General features: G+C 41.3%; 1 protein-coding gene across 2 annotated transcripts in view; it reads right to left on the bottom strand.

The window, feature by feature from the left end:
* Positions 1-26,551, bottom strand: part of LOC124595095 (cytosolic endo-beta-N-acetylglucosaminidase) — a 111,163-nt gene that overhangs the window by 26,645 nt on the left and 57,967 nt on the right. For both annotated transcript variants that reach the window (XM_047133686.1, XM_047133687.1), the window contains exon 7: positions 14,747-14,872. In XM_047133686.1, the coding sequence (XP_046989642.1) occupies positions 14,747-14,872 (126 nt within the window). The remainder of the gene's footprint in view (positions 1-14,746; positions 14,873-26,551) is intronic.

Genomic DNA, 26,551 nt, shown 5'->3' on the forward strand with positions numbered 1-26,551 from the left:
TGTGTGCAAAAGACAGAAATTGCAAGCAATTTGTAAAAATATAAATTACAAATTGAAATCTGCATTGCTCCTTCTTCCAAAAGAAGGGGGAAAAAACAACAACCAGTACAAAGTGTGGAGGAAATATGTTCTTTAAAGATTTAGACTGGACAAACATCCCAAAGCCATTTAACACAGCAACACAAGAGAAGAAGGATGTTCTAATCTTTTATACTAGAGAGAATCACCATTACCACAGGTACAGTATTAATGCGCATGCTCCTCTCCCTACTTATTTAACTTACATTACAGTTGAATGTTCCTAAGACATTTCATAATTGCCAAAATGTATGTGTAGGCCTTCTTAAGATACTTTAAAAGTTAAAAAAAAAAAAAAAAAAAAAAAAAAAGAAGACCAAAATTATTTGAAAAGTAAGCAGCCTTCAATGTTGTTTTGTATATTCTACTTGCAATACCTACTTCTCTACAATGAACATTGTGTATTCAATTTCATGGTATCAGGTGGTGGAATGATTCAAGGTATACATTAACAAAAGACAGTCAAATCAAAAACTTAATCTGCATACTGTATTAATAATAAACTATCATTATATGGCTTAATACTTCATTTTATTTTGAATTATAGTACTCTTGTTAGACGAGTGCTTGTTGTTTATTCACCACACTACTAAACTTCACTCGGAGCCCTAAACATGGTGATAAAGCCAAAATTAAAATTATTTTCGGCCTTGTATTGTTATTGTGCTAGACACAGGTCAGCTGAAACAGATTTTCATAGTTAGCAATAAAAAATATTATACAGTAAATGTATTGGGAAGTGAATGCAAAAACTTCTAAATCCTTAAAAGATGTGTCGTTATTTCCTTTACACAATATTCTTACTGATTTTATCTGCTGGAATAAAGAATTTAATTTAGGTGGACCAACTCAGAAGATAATTTCATACAAAAAAAATATGCAAAATGAGCCAACACTCTAATCTTGAGGTCAACACAATCTAAGGGCAAAACTCGCTGAAATGAACTTCTTGGTTAGTTACCTATGTACTGACTTCATTTTAATTAATTACCCAACTGGATCCCATAGAATTTCACACACTGTGTCACTGTATGTGTGAAGATAGAATGTACTTCTCAATGAATATGAAAAACTAACTAAAATTCCCAGTTTCCAATCCACTCTGATGTGTGTGCACTTATAATGAGCTGATTAAAATTTATGCAGCCATCCACTATACTGACAAAATTATCGCAAGCAATGGATTTCCACATGAATAGGAAGTGGTCAGAAACTTGGATCAGCATTTCCCACCAAGAATACGACTCTCATAAGGCCTGATACAAGAACAGACTGCATGGAATTGCCAAAACGTTTTTTGGAGGACAATTAACAGGAATCATACAAGCAATGGCATATCTGCAGAAAACATTCACCAATGGAGAAATGCTTGATCTTTTTAATGTAACAATGGCACTGAACATCATAAAATAAAACACACTGTAACAAGCTTTAGCAGAGGTGCTTACCCTGGGAATCAAGATTTCTTTGAAGTGACACAGAGAGCCCTTGAAAGGGTTGAAAATTTAGATATTAATTTGTGAATTTATGACAAAATGGTGGATATGTTGAGTAGTAAGCTTTTGGCCAAAAAGTCTTCTTCCGAATTAGACCCCCCACCCACACACACACACACACACACACACACACACACACACACACACACACACAAAATACCTGTCCCTGGCTGTCGAGGCCAGACTGCACGCAGCTGTGCATGATGGGAGAAGCAATTTGGGAGGTGGGTATCAGGAGGAGGCTGGAACGTGGGTGGCGAGGGATAGCAGGGTAGGAGTGGGGGCCGGGAAGTGCTGCCTATGGGAGTATACAGGGATGAACAAGGTAGGGAGAGGGTAGGGTAGCTAGGTGCATTTGGGAGGTTAGATAAAGGACAGGGAGGAAGGAGGGGGGGGGGGGGGGGGGAAGTAAAATTCCTGGGTTGAACTGGTGGAATAGATGGCTGTGTAGTGCTGGAGTGGGAACAGGGAAGGGGATAAGCTGGTGACGGACAATGACAGGAGGTTACAGGAACATAGGATATGTATATATATTGCAGGTAGAGTTCCCACCTGTGCAGTTCAAAAAAGTGTTGTTGGTAGGAAGGATCCAGATGGCACAGGCTGTGAAGCTGTCATTAAAATGAAGAACATTGTGTTGGGCAGCATGTTCAACAACTCGATGGTCCAACTGTTTCTTGGCCACAGTTTGTCAGTGGCCATTCATACAGACAGACAGCTTGTTCTTTGTCATGCCCACATAGAATGCAGCACGGTGGTTGCAACTTAGCTTTAGATCATGTGACTGTTTTCACAGGTAGCCCTGCCTTTGATGGGCTAAATGATGTTAGTGACAGGACTGGAGAAGGTGGTGGTGGGAGGATTTACAGGATAGGTCTTGCATCTAGGTCTATTACAGGGATATGAGCCATGAGGCAAGGGGTTGGGGCAGGGGTTGTGTAGGGATGGATGAGGATATTGTGAAGGTCTAGTGGGCAGCAGAAAACCACTGTGGGAAGGGTGAGAAGGATAGTGTGTAGGACATTCCCCATTTCAGGGCACAACAAGAAGCAGTTGAAACGGAGAATGTGATTCGGTTGCTCCAGTCCTGAGTGGCACTGAATCACGAGGGAAACGCTCATCTCTGGCTGCGTGGTTGGACTTTGTGAGGTGTGCGATCCATCCTAGATTTTCCATTATTTAATTTGTTGTATTTATTTCATTTGTTGTATTTATTTTGTAAAATTATGCAATTCATGTAAATTATTTGTATTTCAGTTTGTATTGTCATATGCTAAACAAATAAGTAATAATGTCTACTACTGATGCTAGCAGGCAGTGTATGCTCATTTGAAATCACATAATATGAGTCTTTGTGAGATTAAGGCTTAAACTGTTAGTTGTAGGCCTGTTCAGCTATCATCACTGCTGTGGAATTGATGAGTATACTTGTGCCACCAGTAAACATTAGCTTTTTGAACTGCTCTTTTTAAGTCTTTGGAAGATCACTTACGTACATTAAGAACAAGGGTGGGATCAGCACCAGTCCTTGTGGGCACTCACACATTATATTCACATATTCTGAGGTTAGTTTCATGTCCACGACACAGCCTACTAATGAGACACACTACTTTCTGTTATGAAATGTCTATCCATGTAAGAGGGACACCATTACTGCCACAACACTTTAGTTTGCCAAGTTAAATATCATGGCCCACACAATCAAAGGCTCTGGCAAGGCCACATAATATGCCAATAATATTATTTTTATTGTTTAGCTCTGCCAAGACTTCATTTGTAAGGCAAGTCATTGTTTTCTCTGTGGAGTATCCTTAATGAAAAGTGAAGCTGGAGAGCCAATCAAAAAGTCCACCTCAATGAAAAGAGTTAGAATTCTGCCACATCCTCAAATGTGTCTGAAAGGACTGCAAGGAGTGATATTTGTCTGTAATCAGAGGTGGTTTGATTCTGCCCAGCTGGGTATATGGATGTTAATACAGCATATCTGCGTCTGTACGGGGGTCACTGATTTGTCACAAAGATACCTGTAGGGTAATCCTATTAAGTCACTACAAGATTTTAATATTCTGCTACAAACATCATTTATAGTCAGTAAATTACTACTTATCAGTGACCCGAAGGATTTTGTTATCTTACGGATTATATTGTCTTAACTAATGTTCATTAGGTGTTCGTACAAGTAAAACAAATGGAATTGTATTTGGTTATTTATTAGGGGGTGCAATGTTTGATTACAGGGTGAGGAAGTAATCATTAAATCTCGGGTCCAGTGATTTGAAAGTGTCAGCATTTCTGACAGAGCTATTTTATGCAGGCTCAATTTAATTTGGATTACTATCAACAAGTGGGAGAATTTTTCATTACTAGTGAGAGTAGAGTTTCAGCTTTTGACAACTGAATTAGATAGCACTCTCTCCCCCTAGCACAAGATACGAGGGCTATCCACAAAGTACATTACGTTTTGGAATTAAAAATAAATAAAGTATTGGAATTTTTTTTAATTATATACAGATGAAAGCCACACTTAAATACTACTTTTCTACATAGTTGCCATTTAAATTAAGGCACTTATCGTAGCGATGGACAAGCTTGGAAATTCTTTCGTCGTAAAATTCGGTCGCCTGCGCCTTCAACCACGTAATGACTGTCTTTTGGGACAGAAAAGGTGTGATTTTTGTGGATGTCCTGGAAAGAGGCACTACAATAAACTCTCAAAGGTATTGCCAAACTCTGCACAACCTCAGAAGAGCAATACAAAACAAGCGCAGGGGAAAGTTGGGCTCAAAGATCTTGCTGATTCACAACGCCCGGGTCCACACGGCAAATGCCACTCGCGAAGTTCTCGAATCTTTTAAGTGGGAGTTGTTTCCTCATCCGCCGTACAGTCCCAACCTGGCTTCCACTTATTCCCAGCAATGAAGAAGTGGTTGGCTATGCAGCGTTTTGATGACGACGCACAGCTTCAAGAAGAGGCAACCACGCGGTTGAAGGTGCAGGCGGCCGAATTTTACGACGAAGGAATTTCCAAGCTCGTCCATCGCTACGATAAGTGCCTTAATTTAAATGGCAACTATGTAGAAAAGTAGTATTTAAGTGTGGCTTTCATCTGTATATAATAAAAAAAATTTCCAATACTTTATTTATTTTTAATTCCAAAACGTAATGTACTTTGTGGATAGCCCTCGTACTTTAATCCTAGCAGATATGCATACCTCATGCTTGATTCTTTTCTGGTTTATCCTTGGCTATTTTGGGAGAAAACAAGATGCAGAGTGATGTAAGAATATTTTCAAGAAAAAATTAAATTTTCCATGTACCTTCACAAAAATACAAACAATGGGATTTTTTCACTGAAGGACGTGATATCTCGTACTTGTAATTTCAGTTGATTAAAAACATTTTGCAAAATGTTAAAACCAATAAAAACAGGCTTCTATAGAGATATCTAAAAAAAGTTATTGTTGTTCACTCTCCAGCATCCTAATCATCTAGTACAACTAATGAGTCATCGCTGTTATGTTGGAAGAAGAGCAGTATATTACGAAAATGTCCATGAAGGAAGAGCACAAAAACAGTTATTGTAGGGTTTATTCTACTGAATTTATTAGGAAAGAAAATAACATAACATTTAATACTGAGCCTTTTAACACACCATTCCCTTGGACAAAACTATCTAACAGGAGGTTATCACTATGATATCTACATAAATGTGTGAAAAGGAATGAATCTATTAAATCAGCGAGTCTGCTGTGGAAGCCACATATATGTAATGCCTTTGACCAAACACCTGCCAATCAAGGAAAGTTCCTAAAATGTTTCTTACAAAGTTAAATAAAACGTTAACACTTACTGCTCGATAAAGCTTAGGTATCCTTTTGTGCAAATGTTAGATCAGTGATGTTTCTGGTGAATGAGTAGGGAAAGGTATAAGCATTACCTGCACTGCCATCAAGAGGGCTTCGGCGTTCTTAGGTATGTGCAGTACTGTTCCATAGCCCTTGAATATGCTTATAGGAGTGTGCTAGTAGATGGATATAATCTTGCATCCTAGAACAATGGCAACACATGATGAAATTTCCACTCTGCAGCAGGGTGTGCACTGATATGACACTTCCTGGCAGATTAAAACAGTGTGCTGGATTGGGACTTGAACTTGGGACCTTTGGCTCTTGCAGGTCAATGCTCTACTGATGGAGCTACCACAAACACTACCCATGACCCATCCTCGCAGCTTTACACATGTTCTGAGCACCCACAATTAGTAGCAGTCGACATTGTCAATTATGATCAATACTGCAGCATCACATCGCAACAGCCATGCATCCATTTGATTCGTGGTAACCACTGGCTGTCAAACATATAAAGTATTATTCTTGTTTCAAGAAACACAGTTCCCTTCTCATCAGCCTATTTGTCACAGTTACTTTGAGCTGTACATGTATAGAAAAAGGTCTTGAGAACTGGGCCATCAAATGTCTCCAGTAGTGACACCTTCTCCTACAAAAATAGTTGGCCAGATAATGTTCCTGAAGTGCATCCATTATAGGACTGTATCATTTGGATAATGGGACTTATTAGGTTTGAACATAATATTTTATCTGTAACAATATTACTTGTGAGTGGCAATGGCGCCTTCAATACTGCGTAATTAAGGTTCTGAACCTCAATCAGTAAAAACAGAACCCTTACAGTATCACTCTGTTGTCCGTATGTTTGTCTGTCTGTCAAATGGTTCAAATGGCTCTGAGCACTATGGGACTCAACATCTGTGGTCATAAGTCCCCTAGAACTTAGAACTACTTAAACCTAACTAACCTAAGGACATCACACACATCCATGCCCAAGGCAGGATTCGAACCTGCGACCGTAGCAGTCGCGCGGTTCCTGACTGAGCGCCTAGAACCGCTAGACCACCGCGGCCGGCCTGTCTGTCTGTCTGTCTCTCTGACTGTTAAAAACACTTTTTCTCAGGAATGGGTAGATGTATCATGTTATGCCATGTACTAAGATCTATTGTCCCTTGGCAGTGTAAGAAATTGAAGCTTCTAAGTCAATGTAATCAAAATATATGGCCATTTATGTCACTTATTTTGATACTCGCAAACTCACTCAGCATCGAAACCTATAGGGTACTTCCCATTGGCATAGAATCAGGAAATGTGGCAATAAACAGGGTTTCACAGTACACGTAAAGGAAAAAATCTGAAACTGTTAATTTGTAATTATACCACCTGACAAAATATTTCTTTTATAATTTTTTATCCAACATCAAATTGATGGTAAAACAATCAGTAGTTCCATTCAGACTGATTGGATTGCAATGGTAAAAGTCAAACACCAGGCAATGAATGACTTTATTACTCATAGATGTGTTTCGGAATTTATCCATCATCAAATATCCAGAAGCAATTGCTGCAAGTAGATACAGTGTTTCAGGTTATATGTGAAACAAATATTTGCAGACTATTTTTGGATAAATTTTGAAATGCGAAGCAATGAAGGCCTTTGTCAGCAGTACACACACACACACACACACACACACACACACACACACACACACACGAATGCGCAAACGCAACTTGCACACGTCTGCAATCTCAGAGAGCTGAAACTACACTGTAGTTGTCACAGTGTAGTTTCAGCTCTCTGAGACTACAGACGTGTGTGCAAGTTGGTTCCTTTTTCCACTGTTTTGGAGAGACACAGCAGTGTTACTCCTGTGGTGTCATGGTGAGCCACAGGGTATGTCTACAAGTCATGGCTAGTAGTGATGGAGGGAACTGAAAACACAGCAGTACACAATGGACATCTCGTGACCTGATATATGGTACCTCTCATATGGCAGTACTGTGATGCCATTTTTTAACAGGACAATACTCATCCATACACGACTTTTGCCTCTATGAACTGTCTGTGTGATGTTGAAGTACTCCTGTGGCAAACAGGTTCCTCAGATTTGGCCCTGATAGAAAATATATGGGATCAGCTTGGGCATCAACTCAGTCTTACAAGGGACATCTCCAGGCTCAAACAGGTATTTGTAGTTACACATTTGTAGACAAACCCATAATACATTTCTAACTATGTTGGCGACAGCATGTGATTGTGTTACTCTCAGCTTGTACACAGCAGTGCTTGCGGTCTTGGGAGAGTGGGTTAACACACCAGTCAATCAGTTCCCTCAGCAATTAGTTGACAAGTTTAGCATATGTCTGTCAGTATTATCATACATATACAGCAAAAATGAACGAATCCATTACTGACTAGAACATTTTAAATATTGTGGTAGCCACATTAAGAAGGCATTATCCAAAGTAAGATGATCTAGAATGGGTTGATGACAATTTCGTAGTGTTTTTGGCAGATCTGATTATTGAGAAAAATGAATATCCATTTAACTGCTTAAGTTACACTGCATAGGACAGAGGGTGAAGAAAACTGTTTTACAGATAATGACACAATTAATACTGTTCAAGATTTTATTAAAAAAAATTTAGTGGCAGTGGCAGAAACAGTACTCCTCAAAGATAAGCTCACAGTTATGGTGACTATGAACCTTCACCAGAAAAGAAATTAAATACTTTTAGTATTTTACATTTGGAATGTATTTACGATGATTTACACCTCCATGTAAAGTTGTGACGTACAGTTCGATACTGAAGAGCATATCGAACTTCAAAGTAATATTTGATTAAGTGAAAAAAAAAAAAAAAAAGACATTATGAACATACATGCTGAAGAAACACAGCACTCAAAGAATTGGAGATAAAACAACATATTCCACTTCATTCTGACATAGCAAGGAATAAAGGAAAATGTGTCCATTACTGGCATATGAAACTTCTGGCAGTGCAAAAAGCAAGAGAAACTGGTCACACCAAGTTTAAATGTTCTGCAGCTTTTACAGCATGTCTCAAGAAAAAAATGCAGAATGTGCCATACATACATTACTGTTTTCATGTCAGCCAGATACGTACAGGAAAACCACCAGATATTCACCAGTCTGAGGCCCATTCTGTCAAAGTAGTACACCAGAAAACTGCAAGTTTCCAGTATATCCACACTAAATTTGGAACACTGATTAAAGTGGATTTAATTATGAGCTAACTTCTGGTGTGACGCTATCTAAAAACGAGGAAAAATCAACAGCTCCATTAGTCCAATCTGTACGCAATACAACTCACACTTATATAATGGATGTCCAACTTTCAATGAGTAAGCAGTTAACAAATAAACTGCATGTTTGTGTTTAAGACATAATTTCTGGCCCAAAAATTAGAAAGACATTTGGAGGCCAGCACAACTGGGAAAATGAGAAACAAGCATTTAAAATCTTTTTGTGTGAATGTTTTAATGACAATGTCACAAATAACCAGAAGTGTACACTACTTTGTGATTCTTGGAGTGCTCACAAGGATACAACAATAGTACATAATTTATTTGCAGGCAAAGACACTGAATGCATAATCATTCCACCAAAAACAACCAAATACACATGGCCTTTTGATGTATATTTCTTCTGCAATCACTACTTATAAAAGGAAATGTACTAACTGACTCATCATTGCCCAGCCCATAATGCTAAGGATAGATACCTGAAATCTGGAGAGGGTTTTGATCTTATGCTATATGCATAATTTAAGAAGGGATTTTTCAGAATTTCACCACTAAGGGGCAGAAACAGGGGTGAAGAGTTTTTTGAAAATATTAAGGCAATTTTGAAGCTATAACCACAACAACTTGTTTTTGGTTTTACACCACTGTTTGCACAGTACGTAGATTTACACACGAGCAGTGGGTGTAACAACACAAAAATAAAAGGAAAAGGAGAAAGAAAAAAATTGTACAGACCTTAAGGTCAATGCGAGCAAAGCAGCAGGCACTAAACTAGTATAAAATATATGCAAGAAGTATAACACCCCTGTAAGGACTCCCTGCAGTGATTTTGACACTAAATTAGGAAACAGAATTTTCATAATGGAAATGCATTCTATTATTCATAACCAGCTGTCCGCTCCAGTGTATCAGCCCTTCCTTCAATATTCCTGGCAGTAGCTGGGCACAACAATCCAGAACATGCTGCTGAATTCAAGATTGTGAGTCAAGTGGCATTTGATTTTGCAGCTCAAGAATGTGGTTCTGAGGAATGTCCAGACACTGCTTTCACCAAATAAGCCTATTATGATACTGCATATTGTTTCATGCATTTTGTTAAGGAACCTCAGGTACATTTTTTAAGGCTGATAGTGGCCAAACTTGGGTAACAAAATTCAGTGCTTTCGCCAGCATAATTACAATGGTATGTAAAGCTTCTAAATACATTGAAACATGAAATTTCTGTTCGAGCCGAGAGACTTCCCTTGTTAGTATCAGTGTAGAAGATATCAAGGACCAGTTACCGCAGCTTTGGGCCAAATTGCCTGAGGAGAGGATACAATGGCTTTATGACACTTTCGAACCAAATCACTGGGTGCATACAAGCTATAGGGGGAGGGGGGGCAATGTCATGGTAACCAGGAGGCTCATACTACCAAGTCCTTTGTAAATCTGATTTGATTTTGGAATCACTGAAATAACAACACATTCCCTCTCAACCAGTGAAGTTCCATTTTGTTTCTTGCTACTCTTCTAGGTGCTTTGCTTATTTTTGTTAGACTGTTTGTCTTCTGGCAGAAATATTGTCCGATAAAACAAATCCATACATATTCTAAAAATGAGTATACGTATACATATATATATATATATATGTGTGTGTGTGTGTGTGTGTGTGTGTGTGTGTGTGTGTGTGTGTTACTGTCTTGAAAGAATCACTGTGGGAGAAATATACATCTACCATTCAAGGGGTGGGGGTGGGAGTCAAAAGTAGTGTAGCCCATGATGCACGAATACCCATACTTCAGTCATCCAGTACTTGAGAATGAGAACACTTAAGAGATCTGCAACAATTTTTACACATAATTTCAAATTTTTGCAAAACTTTTTCTTGCTAACAGCGCCCACAAAATGATGAAAGGAAAAAAAGTTTATCCTTTACTACTTTTTTTGCTGTTTATGCAGTAAAACTGCTACATGAAGCATGATGTTTTAATTTATTACTTCCTTACTACTAACTGTATTCGAGAAACATTTTGCAGAGAGGGTTCACGGACACCACTGAATGTACCAGCAAAACTACACTCTAAGACCCACCATGAAGGAGTTATGCTAATTGGTCATTAATTGACATTCATACAGATAGTGATGTAAATTGCAAAACTGTAAATGTTGGTGGTCAATGGATGAATGCATGATGGTACAGTGCAGTTTCACTATGCAGCTCACAAGGATAGTAAACAGGGGACATGTTGACACCAGGGCATGAAGTCTTTATGAATTTAATTCTGTATACTCTGTTGGACAGTAAGTATGCCTTGCAGACAGGGCTTGAAATATTTATGCAGATGTCAGTGTTTGAGAGAGGACACATAGTTGGACTTGAAGAAGCTGCTTGGAGTAATGGGTGAATAGCTCGACACGAAAATAGCAATTCCACTATTTGGTGATATGATGGGAGGAATGTGTGAACCACAACCAAATTCAGCATCAAGAAGGAAGCAGTGAACTTAGAAAGATGACAAAATGAGAGGGCCAATCAACTGTCAGAGAAGCATCCAGAGCCCTGGATACATCATTATCATCAACCCGACATGCAACTGGTGCTTCAGTGAGCAGAAGGACATTTAATAGTAGAACTGTCTTCTGTGATCAGCCCTGCTTTCAACTGAGCCCCTATGACCAGTGAAAACGTGTCTGGGTATGCCCCAGACAGTGGTGGCACACCAACCTGTCTGTCACCTACCATACAGCCCAACAACCAGGAGTGATGCTCTGGGTGCAATTTCCTTTCATAGTAGGACCCCTTTGGTTGTCATCTGCAGCACCCATACAGCACAGCAGTACACTGATGATAATATAGGCCTCATTTTGTTGCCCTTCATACCAAGCCATCCTGGTCTTACATTTCAGCAAGATAATGCCTGCTTGCACACAGTGAGAGTTTCTACTGCTTGTCTTCATGCTTGCCAAAACATACCCAGGCCAGCAAGGTCACTGGGTCTCTCCCCCAACTGAGAGCATTTGGAGTATTATGAGCAGGGTCCTCCAACCAGCTTGGTATTTTGACAATCTAATGTACTAATTTGACACAATTTGTCATGATATCCCTCAGGAAGACATCAGGCAAGTGTATCAACCAATGCTGAGCTGAGTAACTGCTTGCATTAGGGCCAGAGGTGGACCAACACATTACTGACTTGCTCAACTTGTGAAACTCTTTCTCTTGAATAAATCATAATTTTTCTGAAGTTATAATCATTTGTTTGCCTGTATGTGTACATCACATCTATTGATTTTTGTCCCATTTGGATAATTCCTCGCGGTGCATTGTTTCGTTTCTCTTAGACTGTTTATCACTGTAGAAGACATAGTTCAGGAGATGTGAGTTCATAAACACTGAGATACGTGTGGAACTGCCGCATGATGCATAATGTTTTAATTTATTACTTCTTTACTACTGCATGTAAATGAAACAGTGGGTTGAAATTTGTTAGAGATACAAGGGAAATATAGATACAAATATGTGAGAAAAATATTAAATATATGTGTAATACATTGATGGAAAAAAATCAAATTGCAGTATAAAAAAATACTTAATGTAGAGCAAAAAATTTTCAGAAATACATTTGTCTAGGTAAAATACTTAAGGGATTAACATTGCAAGATCACAGGTTAATGTAAGCATGAGATAAGTCATTGCAAATGTGAAATTCTGGTACACTAATAACCAGTGCAACTGCCAGGATGTAGAATGCAAGCATGCAAACATGTATGCATTGTGTTGTACAGGTGCTGGATGTCAGCTTATGGGATGCAGTTCCATGCCTGTTGCACTTAACCGATCAATACAGGGGTGGTTAATGCTGTTTCTGGATGACACTGGAGTTGTCCCATATGTGTTTGATTGTAGACAGACCTGGTGATTGAGTAAGCCAAGACAACATGTTTACACTCTGTAGAACATGTTGGGTTACAACAGCGGTATATGGGTGAGTGTTACCCTGTTGGAAAACACACCCTGAAAGAAATGTTCACGAATGGCAGCACAACAGGTTGAATCACTATATTGACACACAAATTTGCAGTCAGGGTGCATCGGATAACCACGAGAGTGCTTCTGCTGTCATACGAAATCACACCCCAGATGATAACTCCAGGTGAAGGTCCAGTGTGTGTAGCAAACAGACAGGTTGGCTGCACATCCTCAACTGGCCCCCTCCTAATCAACACACAGCCATCACTGGCACCCAGACAGAACCAGCCCTAATCAGAAAACACAACAGGCCTTCACCCTGCCCTCCAATGAGCTCTCACTTGGCACCACTAAAGTCAAAAACAGCAATGCTCTGCGGCAGTGGAATGCAAGCTACAGAGCACCTGGCTAGGAGCTGTCTTTAAAGTTTGTAACAGTTTGTGTGTCACTCCAGTGCCAACTCTTGCTGAAATTGCTGCTGTAGATGCAGTGTGATGCACCAGAGCCATACACCAAGGACAGTGGTCTTCCCTCTTAGCAGTGCCACATGGCTGTTTGGAGCCTATTCTTATTGTGACCGTACACTCTTGTGGCCACCACTGTCAGCAATCAAGTACAGTGGCTACATTCCTGTCATGTCTTTCTGCAATACTGTAGAAGGAACATCCAGCTTCCCATAGCCGTATTACACAACCTTGCCCAAACACAGTGAGGTGGTGATAGTGGCGTCTGTCACTTTAAAGGCATTCTTGACTACCATCAATCCACCATGTCCTATCTCAAAAGGTAACTGATGCTCACAACTGTTATAGCATGTATTTAAAGCAAAATCTGAATAGACATCATCTTTCAAATGCAGCAACATACCTACCAACTTTCATTTATGTTGCACCACTCCATCTTAGTGCTGTTATTTCCTTCCCCCCCCCCCTCCCCCCCTCCATCAATGTATATTTGAAATAAGCATATGCGAGCAAAGCAATGGGGTAGAAGCCCATTCTAAACCCCTGGAATGATTGCAACTAAATATGGAAATACTGTGGGGTATGAACCCTGAGCCCCCTTCTGGTTGATCATAATGACATGGTGAGAGAATGGGGGAGGATGAGATGAACAGACAGCAAGGGGGCAGGAGGAGATAGGCACAGATAAGGGGGAAGAGGAGATGGGCAGAGAGAGAAGGAGACGGTCAGAGTAGGGAAAGAGGAGGAGATGGACAGAAGAAGAGGAGATTGGGAAATAGACAGGGGTGGGAGGAAGAAGAGGTGGACAGAGGGATGGGGAGGAGGATATGGACAGGTAAATGGGCAGGATGAGTTGTACAGAGACTGGGGGGAGTGGGATGTGGACAGAAAAATGGTGTAGAGGAGATGAACAAAGAGGGGGTGAAGGAGCAGATGGGCATAGGGGGAGAAAGGGACGAGCTGGACTAATCGAAGATTAGAATAAGTACATATCGGGGCAACAATGGATACTCAGCTAGTAAATAAATACATAAATCACAGACAGATACAACAAGGGGACTACTAAACATGTCACATTCAGCCAGAAGGCCTTCTTCTGAAATACACAACATACACACACACACACACACACACACACACACACATTCGTACAAATGCAGCTCACACACACATGGCCAGACTGGCCTCAGCAACCACAGGCAATGGTCATATATGTGTATGTGTGTGTGTGTGTGTGTGTGTGTGTGTGTGTGTGTGTGTGTGTGTGTGTGTGTGTGTGTGTGAACCACATTTGCATGAATGTCTGTTTATGTTGTCTATTTCAGCAGAAAGCCTTCTGGATAAAAAATATTGTGTGTTTAGTAGTCTTTTTGTTGTGCCTGTTTGCGACTCAACATCTCCACTGTCTGTGACTCAACACCTTCACTTTTTCATAATATTGTCATTATTCTATCCTGGATTTTTCATTGTTTGAAATAAATAAATAAGAAATATGTAAAATTTGTTACCTATAAAAGTCCATTAATATGAAATCAAATATTTCAACCTAATGTGCATTTCGTTGGCACATGGTAAGATGGCCCAAAAATACTTTTATGTTATTTTTTAAGTGTCAACGTTTATACTTCTCTGCTCATTACCTCTTGCAAGACAACACAGGATCCAATGGTTTTGGCTGACTCTCAGTCATTTCCTTTTGGGACAGTTCCTTTTCACTTTTGTTAGCTCCTGGAACAGCTTCAGCTTCACTAATTTCATCAGCAGTGCTAGAATAAAATTATATTCTCTGCTGCAGAGTGACAATTTCATTCTCGATACATAAAAAACATTAGAAAATCGACTTACCAAACACATACGTAATTTTGACTACAATATCAAACTCAAAGAGGATTACAGATTAACTTATAGCATTGCAATAGCTCACCGCCTGTATGCATTAGCAAACTTTTTAACAGAAAATTGAATTGACTGATCACATACGCTTAGTTGTAAATGACACAAATGGAAAGTTATAATTGACCCATAGGATGTCAGAAACCTGTATTAGGTTGGATTAATGTAGAACTAACATACACAAAGAAAGGCAGTGTAAATGGTCACACACTTTTTGATTGGTGAGAGTAAGTAACTGAAATTTTGAAAAATATTAACAGGAAGATGTTTAAATATATTTCACAAGCTAACATGAAAATCTGACCATCTGTGAATGGAATGGAATATGGGGTACAATAAAAAGTACCCTTTGCCACGAGTTTGATAGTGATTCGCAGAATAAAGATGTAAAACTCTATAGCATTAATTCTGAACTCCGTTTCCTTTGATCCATCTGTTTCTATTCACTTACATGTTATACCTGTGGCAACACTGACGTGCCATAACATCTCTGGTGCACAAAAACTTTTTGGGCCAAGGCGGCCATTATGTTCCATCTATGTGATACTTTCGATGTGTAATGACGTATATCTGAAGTGTGCCAATAAATGTGCTCATTGTTTTAACAGGTGGATCAATGGGTTGTTATTTATAACGATAAGGACCCAAACTCCCACATTGGTGACCCCAACAACAGTTTGTGATGCTCTTCCCGTGTTCTACCCGAGTTCAATAACAATAACAATCGTGTGTGTACGAGTGAACCACCTGTATCGTTATGTGGCCTATGCAACGAGGTGTACCGCCATATGACTTCTACAGTCAGAATCCGACCATGCCACCCACCTGCACTACGCATGGACTCTATACATCGAACATTTCGTGGCCCTCCGACCTGCGGGTGGATTGCAGTACCACAACACTCACAGACAACACGTACGTACTGCCCACCATCTTGCCTCAAGATCGTTCTTTCGAACATACAGGACAAAGTGTGAAAAGAGATCCAGACATTCCACCGCTAACGTCGCACGCTCAGGGGTGCGCAACCCCCCTCAGAACTTTGCACCAACTTTTGGAGCAGTGCCACTACACGGCTGCTACATCATCTGCGCCGCGAATCGGTTCCGTGCCTGGCTACTCAGAGCCTCAATTTTCTGATCGAACTGAACAGTGTATAGTGAATGTGACCTCTCCTAGTACCTCGCCCACTTTCGCTAGACATCAGAGAGCAATAACGACTGATCTGACGGGTGTAACAGTTTACGGGCCCCCGAGCCTACCCCAGCCCCCGGCAGATGCCATATTGACTGCTCCCACACCTGTGGCTCTTACACACCCAGTGGTCATGGATTCCAAACCAACTAAGTTACCTAAACTGCCAACTTTTGCAAAAACCCAGCCCAACACATGGTTTGCTTTAGTCAACTCTATTTTCGCCGGCACAGGCATTGACTCAGAAGAATCACGCTTTGTGTATTTGGTGGGACATTTGCATGACCATTTGGATTTGATTAGAGACATTGTGATCAGCCCGCCGCCTTCACCGAAATATACGGACACGAAAAGACTCATTTGTGAAAGACTTTCTCGAGCTCCGGACGAGATTATTCATCATATCATTCACGAGGAACACCTGCACGACCTCACCCAATTGGGACTATGACGACGACTTCGCGCCCTTGCACCTGTGGATTTGCTACCCGATACAGCGTTATGGTCGATGTGGCTCGTCAAAATGCCGGAAGCATTACAACTACAGCTCCTGCCGCTCACCAACAGCACTTTGGACGAGAAGCTTTCGGTCACGGATCGAGCTTTCAGGATTGTTAACAGGTGAGCGCACAGCATGAAGAGTGGGGGTAGTGATCTCAACAGCACACCACCCTCCTTCCCCCTCCAGGATTCGGGCAAGCTCGCTTCCTCAGTGCTCACGCTACGACAGTGGTGACATCTGCCCACCATCGCGGGGAACCACATACAGCCTCCATGACATCCGCCATGACAACCAACACCGCACTGCAGCACTCCACAACGGACACAGCTGACACCAGGAGCTCTACATCACCCCTGCCTAACGTAGCCTGGCCACTGTGTTGGTTCCACACCAACTTCGGCGACGTGGCCAGGAAATGTCGCCGCAGCCCTTGCGCGGCGGAAACACAGCTCGTGAGGCACCATAGGTGCAGCATCTTGCGCATAGGAAAAAAGACACCTTACAGAAGCAACAGCATCTAACATGGTAAGTGCCGATGGTTGTCTATTCGCTCTTGACCTCATCTCAGGAACTAAATTCCTCCTTGAAAGTGGTGCTGATATGAGTGTAATACCCCCAGCTCTCACACCTACCATGTTAACTTCCTCGCCCAGACTGTTACGCGCGGCTAATGACTCTCATATCAAAATGTTAGGTACGGCGCCTTTAACGCTCAAACTGTCAAAAGACTTGAAGTTTTCGTGGACTATTCATGTGGCACAGGTGACTTGTCTGGTCTTAGGCATCGACTTTCTGCGACACTACAAATATTTGCTAGACATTCCGCGAAGTACATTAGGTACCAACCTTCGCAAAAGACTATCGCCCTTATGGCCACTGCGTCTGTATCACTCATTCAGTCAACAAACATTGACATTTCACTATTACAGACTGAATGTACTCTTCTTGCGGCCAAGTTAACTAGTAAAAGTTGTGACGTGCCACTACAACGACAAGAAATCAGTGAACTTAAGCAAATGCAGGCCAAGCTCACCTCCCTTATCGAGCGTACCGAACAGATATTACAGAGCACAAAATCCGAACTCGCCTCACTTCGAGGTATTCGCTCTTCGCACACACCGGTGTGCACTCAAATCATTGACTCATTGCACGAGTGACGAATGCTAACGACGCACCCCACGCGCGTAGCATGTTATCAATCACGAGTGGCGCATGTCATAAACTCAAAACGACTTAGGGCCCTCCGGTCAGACACCGACCACGACGCCTGAATCCACACAAACTCAAAGCGGCGAAAGCAATCATCTCGGACCTATTAAAAGCAGGCATTGTACGCCCATCCTCCGGTGACTGGTCGTCATCGATTCATCTCACACCGAAGAAGGATGGTTCCTACAGACTGTGGCGACTATAGACATCTCAATGACCGCACAATCATGGACAGTTATCCAGTACCGAACATTCAGGACTTCGCTTCTCAGTTGGCAGGCACGAAAATTTTCAGTGTGGTAGACTGTGAGAAAGCGTATCACCAAATACCAATGTACGAACAAGATATCCCTAAAACGGCCATCACCACAACCTTCGGCCTCTTTGAATACGTTTACATGCCTTATGGATTGAAAAACACCGCTCAAATCTGGCAGAGGTTCTTAGATACAGTGTTACAACCCCTACCTTTCTGCTACACATACCTGGACGACATTTTGATCTTTTCTTCCTCTCGCGAGGGACACGAGCTTCACGTCCGGGTGCTGTTTGACACATTACAATCCCCTGGTGTGAACGTCAACAAAGACATTGCAAACTGAGACAGGATTCTGTTGTTTTTCTGGGACACATAGTTACAGCTGATGGTATCCGGCTCACACAAGAGAAAATAGACATTATCAACCAGCTGCCGATACCAGAAACATACGATGAACTTAGGAATGATCAATTTTTTCCGCTGCCACATTTCAAGAGCCGCCGAACTACAGGTCCCCCTCACAGACGCACTGTGTGGGCCACAAACGTCAGGCGACAGACGTGTGCCGTGGACAGAGGTCATGCGAGTGTCTTTCAAAAAACTCAAAACCACACTCATGGAAGCCATCACACTTGCCCATCCACACCCGGATGCAACACTTTCGCTTACCACGGACACTAGTGAAATAGCTATCAGCGCAGTTGGGGTTGGGCTGTTTGGGGGAAGAGACCAAACTGCGAGGTCATTGGTCTCACCGGATTAGGGAAGGACGGGGAAGGAAGTCGGCCGTGCCCTTTCAAAGGAACCATCCCGGTATTTGCCTGGAGCGATTTTGGGAAATCACGGAAAACCTAAACCAGGATGGCCGGACGTGGGATTGAACCATCGTCCTCCTGAATGCGAATCAGCGCAGTACTTCAACAACACAGAGGAGAGGTGGTGCAACCTCGTAAGTTCTTTCCAAAAAAACTTTCTCCCTCTCAGTGCAAATGGTCCGCTTTCGACAGAGAGCTCTTAGCTGTCTATGAAGCCATTACATATTTCCGTGAAGATGTCGAGTGACGTCCCCTCACGATCTTTACAGACCACAAACCTCTCGCCCAAGCACTCACAAACCCTCCAGACAACCCACCTCCTAGGAGGTTCCGTTATTTCAACATCATTTCACAATACACAAACAATGTACAATACGTTTGAGGATCCGACAACACAGCTGCTGATTATTTCCCCCGGATCTCGGGCATATCTTCCTCAATCGACTTCGATGCTCTTGCTTGAGCTCAAACAAATGATGACCTCTTGGCGGGCCTTTTATCTGACAATAATCACTCTCTGCGCCTGGCGCGCAAGACGACCCCCGGCACATGCTCGGAGCTATGGTGTGACACTTCCACTAGCATGCCACGCCCACTCCTCTTTGCGTCGCTCTGTGTTTGACACACTGCACAGTCTCGCCCACCTGAGAATTCACGCAACTACGTGCATCATCGCTGAGCATTTCGTATGGCCTTCGCTTCGCAAAGACTGTTGCGACTGGTGTCTCACTTATATTTCGTGCCAGCGGCCCAAAGTTGGACGCCACTGCACGCCCACCTCACGCGTCTTCCGCTCTCCTTCTGGTAGACTCCACCACATCCACATCGAAATTGTCAGCCCCCTTCCCCAGATGGATGGTTACTGATACCTGCTTACTTTTATCGACAGAACAACTAGATGGGTTGAGGCAACCCCTCTAGCCGATATTTCGGCCGAAACAGTCGCCAACACTGTCCTCTCCACATGGGTCACACGTTTCTGCTGTTCCGAAACCATTGCTACAGACCAAGGCTGTCAATTTGTGGCTGTCCTCTTCACAAAAATGTGCGAGCTCTTCGGCGTCGGCCACGTTCGCACGGCAGCCTACCACCCCCAATCAAACGGTTTAGTGGAACAATGGCACTGCACATTAAAGACAGCGCTAATGTGCCACAGGGAATGGTGGTTACACGACCTCCCGTAGGTACATCTAGGCCTCCGTTCTGTATATAAAGATGACCTGCAGTGCTCGGTGGCCAAACTGCTCTATGGCAATCCGTTGACCCTACCAGCTGAGTTTGTCGAGCCTTCACTGCTCCAAGATACCATCGAATACCCCATGCTAATCAAGAACATACGACAGATGATACGAGCGCAGAGAGCACCCACTCTGAAAGCACACACTCCACCTAAAACATTCGTGCACCAGCAGTTAGACACGTTTGAAGCTGTGATGCTTAGGGATGACACAGTGCGCGCCACCCTGCAACCCCCATACACAGGCCCTTACAGGGTACTTAGGCACTCGTCGAATACATTCGACATCTGTATCAAAAGGAAACCCTTGACAGTGTCAGTGCCTCGACTCAAGCCGGTGTGGGTCACTGCAGATGACAACACCTCCAGCGACCCGACACCACCGACCACGACAGACAACGACCTCCACACCGCCGCCTCCTCAAGGGACGACATGCCGGCCATGGCCGCTTCCTCAATGCCAGGAACCCTCAATGGGCAGAGTCTGGGGTCCACACCCTTCACCCCCCACCCTCTCCTGCTACGTCCATCACACACTTCTCACCCAACATTCAACAACCCACTACCATCTCCATCGACGTCTCACACTTTTCACCGTCTGACATCTGTATAAATACCACAAATGATTCTTTCTTAGTCATCCACTCTCCCCCCCACTCCGCCGAGAATGACACCTTCCAACTTTCCATTCTCCACTCCTCACCGATCCCCAATTCCTTAGATCCTTCCCTCATTCAATCTTTCATTGACACCACGGGGACACTGTATGTGTTGTATCCCGTGTCTCCGTCTATTCCCCCCACCCCCTCTGTCACCTCACGAACCGGTTGCCGCGTACTGCCACCAGTGTGGCACCGTGATTACATTTTTCCATCCAAAAGGGCTCGAACCCCGGCTCTGGCCTGCCCAGTTCCCCCTCCGGACGAAGATGGCGCAACACCTGCACCCTCCCCCCACAACAACCAGAGCCTCGTGCTCCGCACTGCAGGGGGCGGGGTGTTCGATGTGTAATGACGTATATCTGAAGTGCGACAATAAATGTGCTCATTGTTTTAACAAGTGGATCAACAGGTTGTTATTTACAACGATAAGGACCCAAACTCCCACATACCTATGAAAAATGACTTCAACACAAAGAGGTTTTTGGTGTTCGACCACGTGTTTACTAAAAGTCATAAATATTTATACATACCTAAACCTTTTTCTTTACTTTGTGTTAAGTTGTAAATGAAATTCAGTGTATCCTTTAAACTGGTTGTAACATTTTGTGTAAGTTTAATTGTACATAATTTTTGTGTAAACAACATATGCTTTGATCCTGTAGAAGAAGTTTTATGTGTGATAAATTTCTATTAACAAAGAAGTAACAAGAGAAATTAATTAGTTGCTGCTGGAACACTGTAATGTTAACATGGACAGCACTGAACAGGTTGTGAATCATTACCACTCATTTTTAATTTTGGGGAAGGAGAAGTGGTTTTCATTGTAAAAAAGTCAGAAAATTTTATATGGGTGAGAGGATAACAGTGGTGAACTGGAGGAAGCAGTTTTGATCCACAAAAATTATAGAAACAGGAGTTTCCAGAATAACTATAATAGCAGTATTGTTGCTGTTAAGGATGAAGTTTTGAGAAGAAATGAGTTTATATCTACAACGAAGAAGGAAAACCACAAGAGGGGAAATTACAAGCACACAAGATTCAAAATAGAAGAAACCAATGCACAAGACAGAAGATTATCAAGACATTGAATATATGAGAAGCACCAGGCCCCATCTACAATGGATGCCAATGCACACTGCATTGACAGAATATACACAAAATACTTAAAAGTGCAACTTCGTCTGAGAGACTGAGAAGTGACTGTTTAGCAATTTTTCATTTTCACAGAATCTGGAATAAGAATGCATTATTTACTGTAATATTTGTTACTGGGAGGGCTAAGGCATTTGTTGTTGGAAGAATAAAAGTTTAAATAAAAGTGATGACACACAGTAAAATTACATAGTTGACGGGTGTCCATCACTGAGTGTGAAAACTGTGTCTAAATATTAAATCCAGCACATTCCAATCTCATGCCCTTCCTGAGTGCGTTTTGAGAAAATTTAATAGTGAGCATTTCTACACAACAGGACAGTGTATCAAAGTTGATTTTTTTTTTTACTGATACGATAGTGCCTGACATCTTTTCCTATTCCCACAGACTGTCAAACATCTGCAATGTGATGACATGACAGACTGGCAACAACAGCGGTGACACGCACTTAAGCTAAGAACACATTCCGGGGATCCATCCCATGCACCAACACTGTCTTGTATCTCTGTAATCATATATCTTGTAGCAGAATTTCACATGAACATTAAAAAAAGTTAAAGGATAGTGAAAACCAAAACAGTTAATCAAAAGAACAATAGACAGCTAAATGTATTTTAATCTCCATTCAGACTCAGATTTCGTTGCAGTCACAACTTCTTGTCATTCTACTTAAGTTGACTGTGGAATCCCACATGTTTAACTGCAAATACCACATTGACAGGCTACTACAACAAATCACAATGTTATTGCAAAGTCATTTTCAATGCATGTAGATCCTGTGCCAGAACTCAAATTCACCTACACTTGAAGAGAACAGATGTTAAGCAATAAGATACCACAGATGCAATGGAAGTCGCTGTTTCTTTGACCCTCAATTTTCCACAAAGGCAGCTCTCTAAATTTCAGTATTTCATAACAATTTAATATTAGTTATTTTATTCAAATATTAATAGCATATGTTAATATCGTACCAATATTTTGATAGCCAGTGCACAGTGCTAACTTCAGTCAGTTTATAATGTACAGGTTACTTAATGATGATAATTCACTTTTGTTTGTACGCTCTCAGTATGCCTATTCTAATATACGGAGTAAGGCAAATAGGTCTGATAGAATCACTAGTCTTCTCTTGAATTACTTTGACAAAACTGTGGTGAGCGAAGAAGCAGCATTTGTCTGTATTGTTATTTTCAGTGACAGCAAGTAGTTAGTATAGTGTACATCAGAGGAATTCAAGTCTACAAGAAGCAATATTGCAAGGGATTTATGGGCAGTCTGTTGGTAGAGATACATCACATATATCGTATCAGTTTATTAGCAATTATATTTCAAATTCATAGTTGAGTCAGTATTATCAGATCTTTTTAACTGTTTAAAACAAGTGGAAGCAATGAAGTATTTGAAGTGCAAAACAGTAAACATTCTTCCACTGTGTTCAACAGAGTATCTGAACATAAATAACGCATCACTGTGAATGTTGACTGACATATATTTTAAAAGAAGTCAGAGGGAGAAAAAAGTATTTTACTGTACAGCATAAGGTACTTTGAGGATACAGGAAAATGAGAGAGAGAGAGAGAGAGAGAGAGAAAGAGAGAGAGAGAGAGAGAGAGAGAGAGAGAGAGAAAGAGAGAGAGAGAGAATTCTCGTCAAATATTCTGGTGTCTAGTTTATTTCAAAAGTACAAGAATGGATCCATTTTCTATTATCAGTTATAGCACAAATAGTCCATTGGAGTTAACTTCTGCAAATGTCTGTTTTGAAATGCCTTTATGTGAAAGCAACCATGTCATATACCAGCTTTGCTGCAATTTCTGTATGGCATTTTATATGAGCATGATCACTAATCATCAGTCTACCAGAATGAATGGCCACTGCCAAACTGTGGCCAAGAGGAGACTGGACCACCCAGTGGCAAAACATGCTGCTAAATCATACATGCTCCAGATCAATGACTGATTCACAACCCATTCCATCTGGATCCTTGCATCTACCACTAGCTTCTCTGAACTTCACAAATGAGTGTTATCTTTGCAATGCAGCCTTTACTCAATAATCCTCCTGCTCTCAATTTCTCCTAACCCACTCCAGTCACACACTCCATTTATTTATTTGCATGTTCTCATCATCATCATTTTCCCACTCCAGTATCCCGGTTGTGTGAACACATGCTCGCTAACTCCTCCCATCTTCATACATTGTCTGTTCCAGGAAAACTTCCCATTTGTGTCCTTTCTCCTCCACATCTGATCTCTATCCACTATTTTCTTGGTCTTCCCTGTGGTCGTCTTCCTACGAGGTTTAGGTTGAAATACTTTTTGGCAGGTCTTTCGCTGCTCATTCTCATAATGTGCCCATACTACTGAAGCTTGTGTTTCTTTATGACACTGGTAATGGGAACCTCAATACCAACTACTTTTCTATTCACCTCATTCCTGAATTTGTCCTTTGTAGTTGTTTCATTCATAGTTCTAATGAATCTCACTTCTGTTGCCAGAATTCTGCTGAGTTCTTTGTTTAGTAGGATACATGTTACTGAACCATATGTAAGGATTGGTACAAAATAATTGTTGTACATGGTCGTTTTTGCTTTTCATTGCATTTTATTATCCTAGAGAAGATTTCTTATTTGACTATAAAAATCAGATGCTTTCTGTGTCCTGCTGAGTACTTTCTGTGTCCTGCTGAGTAGTTCCTGCTTAATGGTGTTGTCTTTGAGATCATGCTTCTTAGATACTTGAAATGGGAACCAGATTCTACTTTGACTCCTTCTAAAAATATATTTGACGTTGTTCCTAGCCTGTTGATGGTCAATTCTACTGTCTTCATTTCACTTATGTTTAGTCCAAAATTTTTGAATGTGTTGTTCCAATCATTTTATGATCTCGTCCACTACTATTACAAACAGGAGTGGTGATAGGGCACTTCCTTTCTGGACACCTCTCTTTGTTTTAAGCCATTATGATTGTCCACTGCCTATCTGGACATAGCTGTAACACTTTTGGTATAGCATCTTGACTTTACCAATTAGGTCCTTGGCACCTTTAGGTTTTCCAAACATTTCCATATCTTGGTTTGAGGATTTCTTCTATACTCCCAGTGCTTTTCCCCAGCATTCTTACTGGAAAAAAAAATTTCTAACATTTTCAGGGTGTGTGACAGCACCATGATGCCTCTGTAGCTTCCACATTTTCACTGATTGCTTTTTTTGAACAGAGGGGTGATGACTCCTTTACTCAATCTTCTGGGATTTTGTCTTCTTCCGAAATCATTGATAACACTCTATACAGCCAATTTAAGCCTGAGCTGAGATCATCAAAGACTGACAACTTTCCATTCCACATACTCTTTAACACTATGTCTACCGTGTGCCATTTTAATGGGTTTCCGCTGGTCTGGAATTCATTAATTACTCTACAGTCATTGATGGTTGAGTTGTCCCCATCTCATTTTGCAGCAAGTTGAAGTACTTTTTCATTTCATCCCTGATCCTTTGCTCTGTTCATATTAAGTTACTGTCATCTGTTTTCAGTGCAAGGATATTTACATATTGATTTCATTTACTCTTTAGTTCTTTGTACGGTAATTTCATACTTCCCTGACAATCTTCCTCTGTCCTTGTAGTAAAGTTTTCCCAGCAATTTTCCTTTCCTTCCTGGATCAGTCTTTTTACAGCTAGTTTCTTTCTCTGGCATTCCTGCGCTAGATGTTCAATTGCTAATTCATTTCATCTATCATCTGTTTTCTGTTTTTTCATGGTCTAATTTTCTTTTCAGAATGTTCCTATCTTTTACAGTTGCCTTCCACCCATCATTTCACCATGGTGTTTCCTTCTCTAAGCTGTGGCACTTATTTTTTTGCAGATGTCCATGACTTCTTTAACAAGGGTTTCTTTGAATAAAGACCATTCTTCTTCTACTCCACCTTTTTCAGTTTTGGGTAATGTGGCTGTTATTCGTGCTTCAAAGTTACTTTTCTTTTCCATGTCCTTCAACAGGCAAGTCTTAATCTTTGGCATTCCCTTTTGTTTAAATTTTGGCACTTGAACATCTTTTAGGTCAGCAATCAATAGCCAGTGGTTGCTACCCAAGCACTCATTGGGTGTGACTTTAATTTCTGTAACATACTGACCAGCTTTTCTTTCAGTGATGATGAAATCTGTCATAGTCTTGAGCTTACCATCCCATAATGATGGTATTCACCTCTGTTATTTGTTCTTCAAGTTAATTAAGAAATGCTCTTTCTCCTCCATGGTACATCCTATCTGTGGTGCATATACTTGCAAAACAGTATGTCCTGAAGATCATAACTGTGACCTCGTGCTAAGATGTGGAATGAGTTAGTTTTACAACTGTAGTACACTTTCTCTCTCTCTCTCTCTCTCTCTCTCTCTCTCTCTCTCTCTCTCTCTCTCTCTCACACAAACACACACACACACACACACACACACACACACACACACACACACATTCAGAAATCTTCTGTAAAGTACAAGAAGTTGTAAGCAGATATGAATTCAGT

This window comes from Schistocerca americana, chromosome 2 (assembly GCF_021461395.2).
Source record: "Schistocerca americana isolate TAMUIC-IGC-003095 chromosome 2, iqSchAmer2.1, whole genome shotgun sequence".
Lineage (NCBI taxonomy): Eukaryota > Metazoa > Arthropoda > Insecta > Orthoptera > Acrididae > Schistocerca > Schistocerca americana.